The sequence below is a fragment of the Protopterus annectens genome, chromosome 3.part0, assembly GCF_019279795.1.
Source record: "Protopterus annectens isolate FY-2018-M chromosome 3.part0, PAN1.0, whole genome shotgun sequence".
NCBI classification, from domain to species: domain Eukaryota; kingdom Metazoa; phylum Chordata; order Ceratodontiformes; family Protopteridae; genus Protopterus; species Protopterus annectens.
Genome location: NC_056731.1, coordinates 1,861,685,437 through 1,861,705,928, shown reverse-complemented (window position 1 = coordinate 1,861,705,928; position 20,492 = coordinate 1,861,685,437). Strand labels below are relative to the sequence as shown.

Here is a 20,492-nt window from a genome sequence, read left to right as displayed (position 1 = left end):
ATGTTCCCATGTATACTTACCCCCTCAAGGATACTAGCAGGTGGGATTATCTATAGCAGCTGTATCCCTAGTTGGTACTAAAAACAGCCCCAGCAGCATTTCAAAACTCCCCAAACAGAAACAAGACAGTTTAATAGGTCAACCACTATTCCAATACATTATTATCAGGATAGATGGATAACCTGGCCTCTGCAAAAGCAGGAAGACTGAAACTGAGCTTTTGTTTATGCTTGATAAAATAATTTCATTATAAGTTGCAAAAGAAAATTAAGTGCAGAGTCAGTAGTCCCTTAGTCAGCAGCATTCGAAAATCTCTTTAAAACAGTGTGTTTATGTAAACAGTAGTACTCAAAAGTTTCATATTTACCTGACAATGAAACACATATTCTGGGGTTGTTTTCTTAAACTTCAAATTCCAGACCAAGGCCACTCCATCGGGCTCATGAGGTGCATCTTCATTGTTGTTGTACGAAGCCACCATCAGTTCAGGGTACTAGAAGCAAAGAACAAGGATTAACTCTCTTCAACTGCTATCTTGTACTTCTGACACTGAATGCAGTTAACAAAAGGGCAGATTCCAGGAATGGAAATGAAGAACCTGAGGCATAGACAAGCTGCCATTAGGGCTGGTGCTGGATGATGTCACATCACTCTGTGTTCTTGGTCAGTCTTGTGTTACCAGAAACTCAACAATGCATACAACAAGCATGAATACCAGATAATCTGCTCTGTTGTCCACTGGATAATATCACACACTTTTACTGCACCAGAGCATCTATGAAAACACATCTGTTGGTCTGTGTTGTTGTTTCCACTAGTTATGATGTGGCAACTTTTTAGAAGATTATGTGCTTATGGATGTTTTAGTGCATGTGTATGCTATTTTATTTGCCAAAAACCCAAGGATATCTAACCCCAGAGTACATCAGTCCACCACTAGCCATCAGCAAATATCTTTCTGCAAATCACAAAATAACAATGAAGACTTCTCATCTACTCTGTTTAGTCAGTAACAGACAAGTTGATTCTTGTCCAATTGAAAGGGAATTTCAACAACCAAGGCTAGATGGGGTGATCATCTACATAAAGTGGGGAAGGGGAGGGGAATTTCTGACCCATCAAGATACTTTATATTATACAATCAATATCCTTACCCCTCTGAAATCTATAATTAAAAGAAATAATTCAATGATTTAAAATATCTATGGTTTCCTAATAAGCCAAGAATATAAAAGACTGCGCTAATGGAGGTATAGGTTTTCCCAACATAGAACTTACTTCAATTTCCTTGATAATTAAATCTATAACTCTTCTTATAGACAATGAATACACTACAAAATGGAAACATTTCTTAGAAATACTATCTTGTGACACAATATTCTTAATTTAAAAAGAAATCAAGAGTAAATCATTCATTTTATTGGATATTAAAAGATTATTTTTCAATACAATCTTCTCTAAAACATAAATATGTTACTCCTTTTGAAAACATTTAGAAATATTTATAAATCTATATCTTAAAAATCATGTTTTCTTCTTCTTCCACCCATAGCTTTTACACAAGGCCTCATGATTTCATTTGGCTACACAAAAATGTCACTTTTTAAAGAGAAAATTTTAACACATTGGTCCCAGTTAATGATACAATGATTTTTTTTTATTATTTAAAAGCTGAATTTGATATAGATACAAACTCCTGATTAGTCTTACAAGAATGTGGACAATTTTGTTAAGTAAATTTGATTTAATGTCGCCGGCAATAGTACAAGCAATACCTAAATTATTACATTACTTAACTTTATCTATTCAAAACAAATCTCGTATCAAAAACAATCACAAATATATAAAATAATTAGAAATGATTTGGATATTTATCCTGAGAATTATTGGAATTATTTTTCTACAATCAACAATTATCCACCTAATGACCAAGATAAACAAAACATTTTAGAATCAGCTAATATACCGCATCAATTAAATGGAGATTAAATATATGCACAGATCCTTTTTAAGTCCACACATATTGAGTAAATTTAATAAAAATAATAAAATAGGGTCAGAGTTGCTGGAGCCATGTCAGACTCAAAGCCTGTCACAAGTGGTGTCCCACAGGGCTCAGTCCTGGGTCCACTCTTGTTCGGCATCTACTTTTCTGAAGTACAAGCAAACACAGGAGGGTTATGGCTGACAAAGTTTGCAGATGACTGCAAACTGGGCGCCATAGTCGAAAACACATCTGACACAGATATCCTTCAGAAGGGCCTCACAGAAACGGATAACTGGTGCCAGAGCCATGGCCTAAAGTTAAATGCCAAGAAATGCATAGTCATACCCTTCGGGAAAAACAAGGTTACCCCTAGCTACCATATAGGTGGCAATCCACTGAGCACAGAAGAAGTCATCAGGGATCTGGGGACCCAGGTTGACAGTAGCCTTCGCTTGACACTCATGTTGCTAAAGTAGTTAGGAAAACCTTCTACATTGCCCACCTGATCATGAAGGGATTCACATCTAGATCAAGGAGGTCATCGCCCCTGTACTCATCACTCATTAGACCTATGATTGAGTACAATGCCCCATTCGGAATGTATCTGACCAGACACCTGCAGCAGCTGGAAAGGCCCCAAAAGTTCCTCACCAAAAGGATAAAGGGTCTCAAAATATGTCTTATGCTGCCCGACTGAAAGAACTCCAGCTCTATTCAGTCTCATACCGCTTGCTCAGAGGTGACCTGGGCCTGACATATAAGGCCATGTCAAACCCTGATTTGATGAATATGCTTCACCTCAAAAATCTAGATCCCTCAGAACCACAAGGGCGGAGACTTGAACCTTGACACGGTTATTAATAGAACATGCTGGAGGGACAGATTCATCACCCAGAGACTCCCTATGCTGTGGAACAAAATCCCGGTACATGTGAGGCAGAGCACCTCGCTGGCCTTGTTCAAGAGGAATCTTGACCAATGGATGGGGGATCGCAGATATACCCCAGGGATTACTTCAGTGTCACTGCTTGACAGAGGCACAGCAAAATAATAGGCATAGTTTTATTCAAACTAAAGGGGTGGCGAAAGCCAAATAACTATGGGCTAGGCTTATAAATGCCCTTGGGCAGATAGCCTAGTATGAACCTATGAACCTATGTAAAAATATAGTAAAAGCAGATTGCTCACATATGTTCTTTGACTGTATACTCTTAAAAAAATATTGGGACGACATTAATATATTATTATTTTCAGATAATTTTACTCTATCCAAATCTATGATATTATTTAATACACCAGTACATGATTGTATTTAAAAAAATAAATACCCTTTGATTTGGTCTATATTGACTGTTGCCTGGAAAATCATAACAAGAAATTGGAAATCGGATACTGCTCCCTCTGTTCAAGAATTTAAATCCCTTCTTACTGAAGTTTGCTATTTGGAACTCTTGACCATTAAGTCTAGATCTATTAGGAATAAGTTATATGAATTGATAGGAAAATAATCTCTCAATCTCTTGACATAAATTAACTTTAATACATTTGTGAATGTCTTTGTAAATAGTTTACTGATGTTTACCTGCTATAGTTTTTATATATTCAACCAGAATATTTATGAATATCTTATGTTAATACTTGTCTATTTGAAATTCAATAAAGTTGTTAAAAAAATGCAAAAGCAAATGATACACAATCAGTTATATTGAACAATTACCACACTATTTAATGGGTTCTATTACTGGCCTGAGCCCCAAAGCAGTAACATCGGGTGTGGAACAAGGCAGAAGACAACCCTAAGAAGCAAGTTCAGAAGACTGAGCCCTTAAGTATTAAAGTAACAAATGAATCCCAACTCCTGGATTCATGGTTGATACATGAATACTCAGAAGGCATGCAGTGGTGACTACATGGTCCATGCAGTGGTAACTAAATGGTCATGCTGCACATATTGGCAATTCAAATATTCCTGAAGCAATTATTGGAAGCAACCACTCTCCTACTGGATTGGACTTTTAATGCTGCATTCACTAGTGGAGAGAGCAAACAAAATACATCTTACAATCGAATCTGAAGGTATCTTTTTGACAATGGCAAGCCCATGGAGCAAAGGAGGTCAACAGCTGGTTCTTGTTCCCACACACGTACACTTGCATTAGGTGAAACCCGATCTCGAAAGGCTCATTCGTCATGTAAAGAACTCTCTGTACCCTGGTTTCTGCTACAGGAAAAGAAAAAAAATCTGAAGACAGATTAACTGGTCAAGAGCAAATCAGAAACCACTTTCAGGAAAAGACATGAGTATGTCCCTAAGGAAGAAGGGATCCTTGTGAAAGACCAGGGCCTGATATTTTACAACCCTGAGAGAGATAAGGTGATGGCCAGCAGAATTAGTTTCTTCAACAGATAAACATCAATTTGGCCAATCCAACCAAACTCAAATGAAATAAATTTAAAGGAACACAGATGGGAGTTTTTTTTTTTTTGTTAAAAAGAGGACAGAGATGTACCACTCCATTAAAAAGTTGGATAACCAGTGAGAGATGAGCCACATTCCTGTACTTCCCAAGGTCAAACACAGGTAGCTGAGAGATGCACCCTAACCATGGAGTAAGTAAAGCCCAGATCCTACAATTTCTTGACATACATCACTATGACCTGTAAAGTCACTGACTAGGGCACTACAGTGTACCACTCCTCAAAAATTTTGAACTGTTTTCATAAGACGTACAGGCCTGCTAAGTGGAGGGCATCCTGGTAAAATCACCAACATCTGCAGCTCTGTTGGAAGGTCCTTCTCGATCTGGGGAGCAATATTACAAGCAAGACACTGATGCAAAGCCAGCTGCCAACCCGGGTATGGGAAACATCACTGGCTAGGATCACAAGTGTTTCTTTCTCCATTAGGGACCTGGAATGCCTAAAATCATGCCTTTCAACAATAAAAAGAGTGAAGTTTGGACTTTATTCCCTGAACTCTGCAGTGAGGCATGCAATCAATGGAAATGGACATGATGGTGCAGAACATTTCTACTGCTACCTCCCTCTTGTTTTGCTACAATGAATAATATATGGACTTCTGCTTCCTTTTGCGAGACAAATACTGTCGGTCAATCTCTGGAGTGCTCCATTTCTTAAAGCCCTGACCAGACCACTTCTGAACCAGGGACTAAAAAACAAACTGAAAAGCAGCTCACATGGCAAAATAATTTGTTCACATCCACAAAAATGTGAACCTTTGTCACACTAATGCCCATGGGTGCATTATTTTATTTTAGTTCATTTACCATGGTAGTACACTGATCACTATAGACCACTGGCAGGCACAGCCCAGGTAACTCATGAATAATACCTTCCAGTACAAGGAGCATGACCTGGTGCCCCTTGCTTTAGATACTAGACAATGAACTACCTGTCTGAACAAAGAAGGCCTCAGAGAAAGCATCATAGGGAAGGCTGATTGAAGTTCCATCTGAATTAAATGGCAGCCTCTTCCAGAAGGGATAGGGCCCCTTGAACCTTATGTTTTCTTGTAACATATGCTTTGCTGGCAGGGAAAGGATCTATAAAAGGTTCCCCTGCAGTAAGGTATGGCTCATTTAAAAGTTAATGAGGACTATCCAATCCAGGGCCAGGTGCGAGCAGGACGTGGTTTTGTAGCCTGTGATGCCTCACAAGTCAATTACAACATCCACAACTTCAAACATGTAAATGGTAACCTGAACATTATTTTATTTGTTTACCGAGGCAGTGCACTGATCAGTACTGAACAATTCCAGATTTCACATGGAAAAAAATGCAGAAATGTAAGCAATAACAGTGTTGTTCAGATTACATAAAAAATGTATATACATTGTAGTGAGCAAGCACAGTACAATGTACAATCAGGTACATTGCAATGCACAATATATACATTAGCTTCTACAGTGGATCATTATCTTCAGTATATCTTCAGAGAGAAGAGACTTGGAAAGGGGGTAGGTTAGGTGACATATCTGCATTGAAGCACATGCATTTGGCTCGGATGAAAAAGTGCTTTTTGAGTTGGATTCTGAATTTGGAATAAATGTTGAGAGGAGAGCTTGCCAACGTGTAGGTGCATGAGAGAAGAAAGCATGAGCAATGCTATGGAGTTTGGTTCTAGGGGGTAATGACAGTTGGCGTGACAGAGCATACGCAGTGCTGTGGAGTTTGGTTCTAGGAGTAGAGAGAGTTGGTGTGGCGTGTGAGTAGTGTCTCAGACTGTATAAGGAGGTTTTTTCATGAAATCTAGCTGCAAGTGGAGTAAATGTGTGGAGCTGGACTAGTTTGTAGAGTTGGGATCATAGAAGTAGGTTAGATCTGTTTTATAGGTAGCCATTTGTCTATTTCTAGGGTGATACAGTGATGCTCACAGAAAGGTCAGTTTGTAATGAATTGGCAGATACTGTTAGAGATAGTCTGGAGTGTGGCAATGCTTCTTCTTGGAGGTAGAAGTAAAAATTGGGAGCCGATATTCCGAATGGGAAAGAACAACTCCTTTGCCAATGGCTGCTCTGGCTGGTTGGGATAGAAAAGGGGAGATCTTGTTGGCCCAGAGGAGGAGGGAGTTTATTTTGGCTCTCACTTTGTCTACATGGAAATGAAGGTTTATTGACTGATCAACCCATGGTCCTAGGTATTTGAAGGTGAAGGCTCTCTTTATGTTTAGGTCAAAGACAGCTAAAGAGTTAAGTGTTTGGGGATTTTTTTGTGGAGTTCCAAATAGCATAGATTTGGTCTTGGTGGGGGTTGAGAAGTAGTTTATGGTTTATAAGCCATTGGTGGAGCACATGAAAGTTTGACTTTAGGTGGAGATTACAAAGACATCAAATCCCAGAAAATGTAGTGGAATGTCTAGATACTATGTTGCATTCTGTGTCAGACTCAACTTCCTGAACCCTCTACCATGGCAGAGAAAAACAGCCAATGGAGTATGCCTAGGTCAGAGTCTGTGAAGGATATCCTATGAGAAGAGGCTAGAGAGAACTAATTTATGGCCAACCCTAGACAGTGCACCCAAGGGTGAACCCACAAGCAGGGTGTCTTTACATGGGGATACAAGCGGTCATATTTTGGAAAGTCCATACAGCAACATTTTGTGCAGGACATGAAAATGATGCCCACTCAGAGTTCATGAATATCATCTTTTGGGTAGAGACTGAATACGGATACGTCAAAATAAAAAAATAATCATTATGTCTGGTGACGCCATGGAAGCACCCAATGACTGCAAGGGTATAAACACCAAAACAGCACCATCTAGAAATATATCATGCATGCAGGCTGAATTTACTGAGGTTCAGAATGGGAAGGAAATCACTTGTCCCCTTTCAGAACAGGAAGAGTAAGGCCGCTGTTCCAAACGAAGGGCAGGGATCTCTAACTCCCCCACTGGTAGGCCTGTCTCAGGTTTCATCATGAAGGAAAGGTTTGTCGCTGGGACTCTGATGTGGAACTTGAGAAATCCACTCAGACTCACCAGTCCTCCAAGCCAGAATGAAACAAAGAACTGACACCCAATGGGCAGCCCAAAAATGGGGTCAGTACTATCGTGCCGGTGGCTAGTGGAGTCATTGTCTTGGAAGATTCAGCTGGCACTAACCTGACTGGGATAAGCCCATGTGATACTTCTTCAAGCTGCAAGGAGGTTTCTTCCTCTTGTGAGGCTGGCTTGGCTCAGAAGAATTGGACGAGGCAACTGAAGGAAGATCATGAAAATATTTCAGAGTAGAGGGCATACACCCTTACCTGATGGGCACTGAATAGGTCCCAATCGGTCTGGCCAAACAGCACTTCTCCCTTGAACTCTGGCTTCCAGAATTACTGTTTCAGAGCTTCCAGAATACTGTTTCAAAGTTCCTCCCTTAAAGAATGACAGTCTCAGCCATGCCAACCTACATAGGCACACACCTTCACCTGCCGTCCCATCCTGCACAGGCGCACACCTTCACCTGCCGTCCCATCCTGCACAGGCACACACCTTCACCTGCTGTCCCATCCTGAACAGGCGCACACCTTCGCCTGCCATCCCATCCTGTGCAGGCACACACCTTTGCCTGCCATGCCATCCTGCACAGGTTCACCGCTTCTCCTGCCACGCCATCCTGCACAGGTTCACAGCTTCTCCTGCCACGCCATCCTGCACAGGTTCACAGCTTCCCCTGCCATGCCATCCTGCACAAGGCATGTACCTTCCCCTGCCATGCTTTTCTGTGCAAGACATGTACCTTCCCCTGCTGTGCCATCCTGCACAGACGCACAGATTTCCCTGCCAAGGCATCCTGCACAGGCACACAGCTTCACTTACCATGCCATCCTGCACAGGCACATACTGGAGTTGGTCACTCCATCAGCAAAGCTAAAATTATAGTGTGCTGTGTGAAAGCCTACCCTCAACAAATGCTGAATAAGATCCTCCTTGCTCTCACAGTTGCAGGGAAAACAGCACCTGATCCACTTAAAGACAGGAACTTGGCTGCAGTAAAATGTTGAGGCCCAACATGGCACAGAACTAAGAACCCTTACCAAACCTATATAAAGGTGACAACTCCATGTCAGGGGCCAGGGTGGTTCAGCTATATCCAAAACTACCTGCATTAGTAAACAGTGAACTGATGCCATGAAATGCATAAAGATCTGAAAAATTAAAAGAAAGATGTAAAGAACAAATTCAAATGTTTTCCTTCCATAATATTTTTTCCAAATAAAACTGAAATGGAATTTACAAGGTTTAAAATAAGAACTTGGCACTTTACCGTTAAAGACAACGGAGAGGCCATCATTCAGGGTAATTTATTCTGATACTGTTCAAATTTAGTTTGTAATACTATTCTGTTTTTTTTAATATTGTCTATTCTGTTGATAAACGCATTTTAAGAGGAAAAAATCATGGATAAAACTGAAAAATGGGAGGCTGTTCTCTAGGAACAGAAATTATATTGTATACTACTCGCCTGGCCACACACACAATCACCATCATCAGAAGTTCAGTTTTGTGGTCGTGGCCTTGAATTCTACATCAACCTTGCTGCGACTTCAGACAGCACTTTTGACTCCTCAATGCATTCCATTTATTTCATTTTATTTTTGTATTTTATTTCAAGGATTTGTCACTAGTTGTCACATTGGACCATTTTCAGCCATTATGCAAACATAGTAGGTCATACAACAGATGAACATGTAATAAACACTCAGTCAAATGCTTGCGTGCAACCTAGTATGGGTCTATCTAGTACTTCTTTGTAAAGAAAACAATGCAGAGCCATCATCACTGTCAGACTGCTAGGTTACATGGGGCACAACCTGGTTAGTGAATCAAGATTTTAAATTTATACTGAAAATATTCTTTAGGTTAGAGAAAATGAAATATTCTCATCTATGACTCAGAAGACAGGTCACCAGTTCCACAGCCTAATATAGGACAATGAGAAAGTAACACTCTGCACTCCCTACTGCAATTCTGAATTGTAATTATACTGAGCAATCTACAATCGTAAAACTAACCATACTCAGTTCATGTCATTTGTATTTCTACTCTTAAGTTTAATCACACACCAGGCAATCTGTTTTCACACATACTTTGATGAAGGTAAACACACTGTATTAGTGTAGACCATTTCAACCTTCAGTATGGGTGTGGGAGTATATGACTATGCATCCAGAGTTTCTGGAAATTCACATATATAACTGCATATACTGGTAAAACTATGGCACATTAATCAGGTTTTAATTACAGGTTGATTCCTGGTTACACATTGCTTCTGATGCAGTACAGACATGCAAGATTTACAGCTGCCCATTTCTGTTTTGGTAGAACAGTAACTGCCAAGTTCTAAAGATCAAAAAACTGAGAGAGCTGTTTTTAGTATTTCACGTAATGTATTGTATTGCTGTTAAAATGTCAGGTTATAGTATACACAGGTATAAGTACATGCAAATGCAATTTGCTGCACTCTATTTCCATGCAGAGCACTTGTAGCCAAGGCTCTGAAGTGTCCCGATTAGGATAAGATCTTCCATTTTAAACTGCATATATTGGTGCTCTGTTCCACCACCCCAAGTCCCATACCACCAGTCTCGAATTCTCAGTTTTGTACTCTGCCTGCCCACATTGACTGACATCCAAGAAGCAGATAGCCCCCTCATCAAAAATCTGAGAGAGCTGTTTTTAGCATTTCACATAATGTATTGTATTGCTGTTAAAATGTCAGGTTATAGTATACACAGGTATAAGTACATGCAAATGCAATTTGCTGCACTCTATTTCCATGCAGAGCACTTGTAGCCAAGGCTCTGAAGTGTCCCGATTAGGATAAGATCTTCCATTTTAAACTGCATATATTGGTGCTCTGTTCCACCACCCCAAATCCCATACCACCAGTCTCGAATTCTCAGTTTTGTACTCTGCCTGCCCACATTGCCTGACATCCAAGAAGCAGACAGCCCCCTCATCCTCTTCTGCATCTGCATTTTATTTTTTAAGGTAGTAGTAACTTGTCTGATATTGGTGTCACTATCTTTGTTTAGCCCCACTGTACTTAAGAGAAATGATTTTTTTTATACTTTTTATCTTTTGGAATGCCACATGATCTGCAACAAGCAAGCAATACCAGCCAGATAGGGAGTTGACAGACAAACGATACGACTAGTGAAACTGCAACACATTTTCTGAAATATTATTTGTCTTTGAGGTTGTAAATAAATGCGAGGAACATTATACTACAAACACTAAACTTGGACAGAGATGCTTAAAAGATGAACTCTAACACAATTACATGTGTTAAATTTGTAAACATATATTCTACTAGATTATATTTTGTATTTTATTCTGTGCTGACTTGATTTTGCATTGAAAGAACAAGACAATCTGGAGGTGAGGAGGTTTTTAAGAAATAATGGATAAAAGTGATGAAATACTAAATGAGGATTTGATTTTTTGTTAATATTTTGTTCTATAACATTTTGTTCAGACAGTACATGCATAACTCTATCACAACACAGTACCATTTATCTTTGTTTCTAGGTATTTACAGTTTCGTCTTTCTGTTTGCTGACAGAATTTTTTTCCCCAATACTGATATTTCACAATATCATTTTGATTATATTCTCAGGGAGGCTTTTCTCTCTCTTCCCATCCCGGATCTGCTCTCACTGACTACTCCCGTTTCATTTTTCTATTACTTGACTCACCCACTTGCAGTAGAGGAATCCATATTCCTCTTGGTTCTAGTGCTCATGTGTGTGTCACATTGGCGGTCACTTGTATTTGCCATTTTACATAAGTTTATAACATCCCCACAGCCAATATTCTCTTGGAGACCCACTCAGTTATAATGTAGAAATGAATAATAGTGCTGTGCACCATAATTACAGAAAAATCAGATATAACTGAGTATCGGCATTAGGATTTAGAGGTCTTTGGGAGTAGTAATGGGAAAATCTTAACTCTACTTGGAGATGCATGGGGAGCACACAGATGAATAGCATTATAAGGAAGAGGACCGATAGTATTATGGACTACTAGGGAAGTAAGGAATACAGCAAGGTAAACATCATGGGATGTTTATGCTGGAAACAATTACCAGGATGCATTTAATACCTGCAGGTATATGTTACTATCACATCAGTCATATGTTACAGATTACTTGGTGATAGTTTTTTTTGTTTGGTTCCTTCTCATTAAGGGTTGGTTTGGTACAGTGGAATGCGTGTGCTGCATATACATTAACCAGGTTAACAACATTTTAAAAAAGTATCCTGTCATGTTGGATGTCTTATATGTTTAGTGATTTATTTAAGCTTTCGACAGGTTATGTTTAGACTACTATCAGAAAGTAATGCAAAGCAGAGGAAACCAATATGGAGTAGTGCAGTCAAACTTGAAGAAAAATATCACTGATAAAATATTAATGTGATCAAAAATATTAAGTATATAAGAGGAAAGGTTTACAAAAGAAGATCTACGCATAATGGAGAAGCAAGATGGTGAACAGTTTGCATCAATAAATAATACTTGAACCAAATTTATATTTTCCAAATACTGTTTACTATGAGGCAAAGTGCATTACACCTTTGTCAATACTGATTACATGTAGAAATATTTATTTAGAAATTATGCAACTGTATTCCCATAAGCACCCTGTTTCAGAACATTACTAATAATAATATTAGTATCATCCTATCCTTTATGTCATATTGCTAGAAAGTAATATACTCCTACGGACTTTTGTACATCACCCAGCCCTACTTAACACTTTAATTATAGTCTATGTGATTTATCTAGGTGCATAGGAATTAGTTAGCTTGAGGCACATAGGCTGGTTACATTTCTTCTGCATTTTTCTTATATATATAGGCCCTGTTGTACCTACATATCAAATGTTACACCATATATATGTGCCTACATAGCTTATGTAGTCGGATGCATTTTTAGCAACTGCAGTGTAGGCTTTAGTCAGACTCAGAACTGTATGGCTTGTATTTGTAGCTGCACATAATTCAGCAATAAGGATCTAAGCAGGTTTCAAACTTGCATTTCCTGAATCTATGCATTATTAGTGAAGAATTGCTGTATTAGGCAGACAGTTGTTGACTATACTTATTTTTATTTTTATGTTGTTGGCTTTTTTTGGGGAGAAAATATGTTTACTTGAGGATGACTGGAATACTATAGTGGATCTTACCAAGGTATAGCAAAGCCCAAGATGATGCAAATTACCGGTTATGGGGAAATGCATCCTACCCTAACAGATGTGCATAAGGGGATGAGGTTTCTTGATATTATCTACACTTTAAGATTCTTTCAGTTTTCTACAAATAAATTAGGTAGTTCTCATGACAGAACATTTCCATTTAGTCCATAAATCAGAGATCCATCTGGCAGTAGTATATCACATATCAGGAAGCCCATACAGTGACAGTTATGGGGGATGATTCACAAATGGAGTGGCACTGCAGATTAATGACCATCAAACGCGTGGGTGCTTCAGCATCTTGGTTTGTGATTTCATGCACACAGGGTTGAGGGATAAGAATCAATTCAGGAGGGATGGAATGTTCTCAAGAGCAGTGAAAGAGATGGGGTCAAAGCCAGGGAAAGCAAAATAGAAAGAGAAATACTGCAACTATGAGTGTGCTGCAGTATTAGCTAGAGCATCTCCAATCGCAGGTATGTGTGGGCTGTAGTATTCACTAGAGCATGTCCAATCACAGCTATGAATGTGCTGCAGTATTAGCTAGAGCGTCTCCAATCACAGCTAGGAGTGCATTACAGTAATAGCTAGAGCATTTCCAATCACAGCTAGGAGTACGGTTAGCATGAATTCCATATATGGGAAAGAGCTCAGCTTCCTTGGGTGACAAGCCAGAGATTAGATTAAATAAAACCAATAGCAGTGACGGAGGTAACTGCAGACCAGAAAAGTCTAGAAGTAAATCATGAGGTCAACATGGACTTCCAGTAGAGATAGACAACTTGGCTGGTCAGCAGCTGTTATCCCAGGTGTTAGTCATCATGAATCAGATACGTGAAACATGTATCCTCATCTTGGATGCAAACAATTATTTCAGTCATCTTAAAATCTCTGATAAGGTGTTATGATTTCACTTTGTATTGTAAAGGAAAAGCTTTGTTTACAGCTGTAACATTTATGGTACTGCAAATTTAGGGGAAAGAACTGTGATGCCTGTGCATTGGCCCAGTAATCAAGGACCCTCTAGCCTCACCACTAGCACCAGTGAGGGGCATGCACATTGGGGAGGATAACAAGTATACACATACACAAGGACGGAAGGATAACAAGTACAGTACAAACACCACAGTGAGGGGCGCACATGCACAACATAACACACATAACAACAGTAAAGTACAAGTACATTAAAGTACACCAGTGAGGAAGTGAAGGATAACAAGTACAATAACTACAATAAAAGTACAACAATTTAACACCAGTGAGTGCACATTTGGGAAGGATAACAAGTACACACAGCAGTAAGTACAATTTAACACAGTGAGGCGTGCACATTGGGAAGGATAACAAGTACACACACAGTAAAGTACAATTTCCCTTAACAGCACACAGAGATCACAGTCAGTCTGGGGATGGTTTCTCCCTTTCTCTACAGATCCCCAATATGACTCCTCACTGGCACAGCTATTTGATACAGATCTCAGCCTATTGGTTAAGCCAAAACCTCCAGCACCCTCTCTGTCCAGCCAATGCTTCATGTCCCTGTCTAAGTAGCTGACACATACACACACTGAGACATGAGTTATATACAACAGACACTCCTGGGGAAAGCTGGCACAGGTTCTCCAGCTACGCCCCCCCTTCTCTCCAGACTATAAGGTAGAAATCACTAATATCAGCTACTATAAGGCCCTTCCCAAAGGGTGACCAATTTCACTGTGACATATTACTGTTATCTACATGGTAAGTGTGACCCCAGTGCTAAAGCTATTGGAGAGGTTTGGACAGTATCACTGAATACATGTAATGTATGCTAAGAGTTTAAATTACCTTTATGCAAAATAGCCGCAGTTGAAAGGTTTAAAATATTTAATAAATAATAAAAACATAAGATAATGCATATTACTTCAACACAATGACATAACAGAGTTCAGAGATCACAGGAAAATGCTTTAAAATAATACTGTATAATAGTCTGACAATTACAGAAAACAGCTAGACTAATCTGGCTACATTTCTATCTAACTATGAGAAATACTAAGATCTAAGATCCTACTTACAGAGCAAAGGCAGAGTGCTGGTGAGTTGATGTGTTCAGGTTCAGGCACAATCCAAAATGCTCAATTCTTTCTCTCTCTGAGAAAGTCTTAAATTGCTAACACAGTACTGCTGAGTCATTTCACATTACATCATGCTTGACACTTCTCTGGTTCCCAGGCTAACAAAAACTCAAAATTTACATTTCTTAGTAAGCTGCACCTGGCCCGGAAGACACAGCAATAAAAGACATTATACATGTAAAACCTTAGTAATTATCTCTTAAATCAGGACAATAGAAAGATTTTCCTGGCCCAGACATCCTGTCTCCGAGCTTGAGATCATACAATCCTTGACTTATCAGCTTTCTTCCAGCAGAGTACACTGTGGTTGCATTTTTGAAGCTCAGTACAACATATAGTTTAATCATAACATATAGTTTTCTTTACATTTGCAAACCAAGCTTGTGGATTATATTAATATTTACAAAATTACATAGAATTATCTAAAAAAATTCTATCTAGCTAGGCTGGCGGCCTTCACAGGAACTACAATAAATTCAAAGAAAATCTTAACTATTTCCTGCTCATTCTACTGCTGTTTGAACCAAGAATATGCATAGCTTATGTTAATTAGTTGTCCCAGATTTTAACCAAATGTTTCTGAATTTCATGGATTTCCCCCCAGTTCTGTCCTCTGGATGTTGAGAGATATGTTTACAGCCAGTAAGTTCAAATGATGTGGTACAGTTCTGTATCTGACAATGAATGTAACAGAAGTGGATTAAGTAGGAGCCCACATTCACCTATTACATGCACACACTTTAAATAACTAACATTGAAAGAGGTGAACTGAATTAATCTGGCACAAGGTGCACCTGCATTCAAATTAACTTTCACACAATACAGCTAAGATGGGCAAGATGTCTGAGGTATCTTTAAAAATATACAGAGAAGCCCTCATCTAAAATGATTCACAAATATAAATGCACTTTTTTCTCCTCATTTATTCACAGAACAGTGTTGTGACAGCTAAGCATAACTTGGCATTTTATTCTTATTGCCTTTATTTATTCTTTGCTGATGGGTTAAGTCTTACTAGGTCAGTGGCCTCTTTTCAGGGAAGACCCAAGTTGGTATTTATACTATTACAGGAAATTTGGCCAGGGAATCAGGGAACTTCCCTTACTCTTCATTGTTATGAGTGGGAACCATTTTCCAAGAGCACTTCCTGTTATTGTTCAGGTGCAGGGGTGGCCCAGGGAAACAAGGTGGCAGGTGGAGAGAGAAGGAGATGCTGGAGTAGTGAAAGAATTTAAATGAAGGACAAAGCAAATATCAAGACTGGAAAATGTGTGCAGGATTCTGAGGAAGTATTTAAAAGAAAGCTGTTTGAGGGAGATGAGTCAGGAAATGATGGATGTATAATTACAACTCTCCAGGTTGGGAGGGTAGTGGAAAGATTTATTTAAAGAAATGATGGCACAGAGTGAGATAGAAAATGAAGGAGACGTTTCCTGGAGGAACATTATGGAGAAAATGCAAAAGGAAGATGCAGAAACAATCCTGAAGAATACTGGTGAGATGGAAAATAACCCATACACAAAAAGTAAAAGAAGACCAAAATGCAGTAGCAGAAAACAAGGCAGAAGAAAATAAAACAAACAAAAAAAAAACAGAAGCACGTGATAAGGATTCAAAGAAAAGATAAAGAAATGGACAGGTATGGAGTGTGCGACAATTTAACAGCTCCTTTAGGTGTAAAAGCACATGAGGTAAGAGCATTTATTCTTACTAACAAAGAGAGATTTTTTTGACATTATATTTGAGACTTAACAAAAAATTATTTTGGAGAATATAAAAAAAATGAAAGACAGTAACCCACGGAATCTTTGTGATAAAAGCATTTAACAGGGAACAAAAAAGAGCATTCATGTATAATTTCGATCAGAGGTAGAAAGCCAGCCTTTGAATGGACATTTGAAAGCCTTATGTAAAGAAGTACTGGACACTGCAAAAGTTTATGACAAAAGGGGTTTACAATTTTGTGCCTAGAGAGAAAAAAATACACGTATACCAAGTATGATAAATGTGTGTGTGTGGGGGGGGGGGGAATAGGGGTGTTGTAAAATACTGGGGAGAACTGAAAAAATTTATTTTGTGGAAGAGGAGGACATTTGATAAATGTGACAAAAGAAAATGTTATATTTGTGGACAAATGGGATATGATGCAAAAAATGGGAATAACATTGCAAAAATGAAATAACAGTAAGGAAAAAGAAAGACAAGAAAATGAACAAACAGAAGACATTTTAGTAGTAGCATAAACAGAAAAAAAATACACGAGAAAAATAAAGAAGATACAGAAGAAGGTTCTGAAAGTGACAAAAACATGGACTGGGAGACGGGGAAAAATAATTCTATTGATAAAAGTCTAAAAAACAGAAAAAGGAAATTTAAAGGGAGAAGTACAAAAGGAAGGAAATGGATGGAAAATAATACATAAGGCTGAAGACTGGGGCTTGGTATAATGGTTAAGATGAATGAGTCACAAAAACAAGGCACATTGTTCGATTCTCACCTTTGGGAAGCAAACTGTTCCGGCTTCCAATGGCCTGCTAAGAAAGATAGCCTAGTAATTAGCTATAAATTTATGAAACCATAAATCCAAGGAAAAGGGAAAACTAAAATTTTAGAGTGCTTTCTGTAAATGTGAATAGTATTAAAAATATAGTAAGAAGTATAGTTTTTCAGTGGTGTAATACATGTGTTGTAGATGTAATTATTAGAAGATGCAAGATTTTTAACAAATTGACAAACAAAACAAATTAACAAAAAGACACTGGAGGGTATAAATGTATCTCCAAACACCATCATATTGGGTGACTTCAACTACCCAAATATAGACTGGGAACATTACTCAAGCCCTAACTTTCTAGCCCAATGGTTCCTGGAGTTCATAAATTCAAATGCCATGGAACAGCTAGTCACTGTTCCCACGAGAGGAGAAAATATACTAGATCTCATTGTCACAAACATGGGGACAAAATGCTCCACACCGGAAGTATATCCCTCATTGGTGAGATCTGATCATAAACTAATCTCACTGGAAATCCACATCCCGCCCCACCCCAAACAAAAGACCATAGTGAAGAACTTCTAAAGCAAACTTCACACTACTCAAGACTGGTGTGGTATCCTTCAAGGCCCCTGAGCCAGTGGAAACCACAACCCAAGCTGCGGAAGCCCTTACAAATGCCTTCTATGAACACCTCCAGGACTGCATGGATCAGGCAATCCCAAATAAAACCAAGACTCTTTCCACAAAGGGCAAACGTCCAGTCTGGTGGACCCCAGCCATTAACAAACTTTACAATAAGAGGAGAAAGCTATTACATGATAGAACAAAATCCATAAAAGGGAAGTCACCCTGATCATTATTAGTAAAAATACGAGCACTCATAAAATCAACTAAGGCCAATTTTGAGAGAAAAATTGCCATGGATTCAAAGGACAATTATAAGGCCTTTTTCAGCTATCTTAGGAACCTGGGTGGAAACTCCCAGATATGCTCAGAATTAGTCCAAAATGATACAAAATCACTGAACCCACAGACATTGCCAACATACTGGCAGACAGGTTCAGTGCAAACTTCACCCTCTCCCCTAAAGGAGAGATAACTATCCCAGCCGAGTGTAGCCTCCCGGACATCTCAAATGCGCAGGTGAAAGCTGCTCTCTAAAGCTAAAAACACAGCATCAATGGGACCGGATGGTGTCCACGGCTGTGTGCTACATGAGCTAAATGAGGAATTAAACCCGCACATAAGGCAGCTGTTTAATCTCAGCCTTACCACAGGATACGTGCCCAAGGAGTGGCGACGGCAACTGTTGTCCCACTCCACAAAGGCGCCACGGACCCTGGTAATTACCGCCCCATAAGCTTAACAAGTCTAGTCTGCAAAGCTATGGAGAGGATTATAATGGAGCTCATAAACAAAGATATAGGGACTTGCAGACATTGGACCCGACCCAGTTTGGCTTTGTCAAGGGAAGATCATGCCTTTTGAACTTGGTCGACTTCTTGAAACAGTCACCAAGGCCATTGATGAGGGAAAGGCAGTCCATACAGCCTACCTTGACCTTGCAAAGCTTTCGACACAATACCCCACTGGGTATTGTAGAAAAACTTACCAGCTTAAATGTAAACCCATATGTCACAAGATGGGTTGCAAACTGGCTTAAGGACAGAACCCACAGGGTTAGAGTTGCTAGCGCTGTGTCAGACTCCAAGCCGGTCACAAGTGGTGTCCCACAGGGCTCGGTCCTTGGCCCCTATTGTTTGGCATCTACTTCTCAGAAGTACAGGCCAACATGGGAGGACTTTATTGACAAAGTTTGCAGACGACTGCAAACTGGGCCATAGTGGAAAGTGCATCGGACACGGATATCCTTCAGAAGGGACTCATGGAAACAGATAGCTGGTGCCAGAGCCATGGCCTGAAGTTAAACGCCAAAAATGTATAGTCATACCCTTCGGGAAAAACAAGGTAACCCCAAGCTACCATATAGGTGGCAATCCACTAAGCACAGAAGAGGTTATCAGGGACCTGGGGACCCAGGTTGACAGTGGCCTTTCTTTGACACTCACATTGCTAAAGTGGTTAGAAAGACCTTCTACATTGCCCACCTGATCATGAAGGGATTCACATCCAGATCTAGTGAGGTCATTGTTCCTGTACTCTTCACTTATCAGACCAATGATCGAGTACAATGCCCCATTCGGGATGTATCTCACCCGACATCTGCAGCAATTGGAGAGACCCCAAAAGTTCCTCACCAAAAGGATAAAGGGACTCCAAAATCTGTCATATGCTGCCAGATTGAAGAAACTCCAGCTCTATTCAGTCGCATACCGTCTGCTCAGAGGTGACATGTGCCTGACATACAAGGCCATGTCCAACCCGGAATTAATGGACATGCTCCACCTCAAAAAATCCAAATCCACCAAAACCACTAGAGCAAGCGACTTAAACCTTAGCACGGATATAAATAGGACGTGCTGGAGGGATAGATTTATCACTCAGACTCAGACTCCCTATGCTGTGGAATAAAATCCCGGTCCATGTGAGGCAGAGCACCTCGCTGACTCTGTTCAAGAGAAATCTAGACCTGTGGATGGGAGATCGTAGGTTTACCCCGGGAATCATCTCTGTGTCACTGCTGGACAGAGGCACAACAAACTAATGGGCACAGTATTTTTTCATATAAGGGGTGGCGTAAGCGTTAGGGCAGATAGCCTAGTATAAACCTATGAACCTATGAACCTAAATTAAAGATTACAAATACAGAGACTATGGGAAGGAAAGATAATTTGGGAAAAGAAAGATATTCTGGAATAGCCATATTCTGTAGAAATACAGTAAAGATATTAGATGCAACTTTAGCAAAAATGGGAAGATTATCCATTGTAGGCTTAAAATGGAAATAAGTATATAGAATTACAGCATTATATGTTTATACTGACTGTAAGGAAAGGGAAAGCCAATTTCATTAAATTTTAGACTATGCAATGAAAAATATGATTATTATAACAGCAGACTAACTGTGATTTAAGAGTCAAGCATAAAAAGAAAGAAAATCATACAACAAAAATGTTAGAATTTATAAGTTGTGGTATGTTAAAACTTTGGTAGAAAAATTCATGGACTTACAAAAGGGGTATGTATAAACTATTTTATAGTATTAGAAGGTTTAGTTA

General features: G+C 39.3%; 1 protein-coding gene across 1 annotated transcript in view; it reads right to left on the bottom strand.

The window, feature by feature from the left end:
* Positions 1-316: 316 nt before the first annotated feature.
* LOC122797217 (cytoplasmic dynein 1 intermediate chain 1-like) overlaps positions 317-20,492 on the bottom strand; it is a 796,503-nt gene continuing 776,327 nt past the window's right edge. The window contains exon 8 of the mRNA XM_044066048.1: positions 317-493. Within this exon, the coding sequence (XP_043921983.1) occupies positions 317-493 (177 nt within the window). The remainder of the gene's footprint in view (positions 494-20,492) is intronic.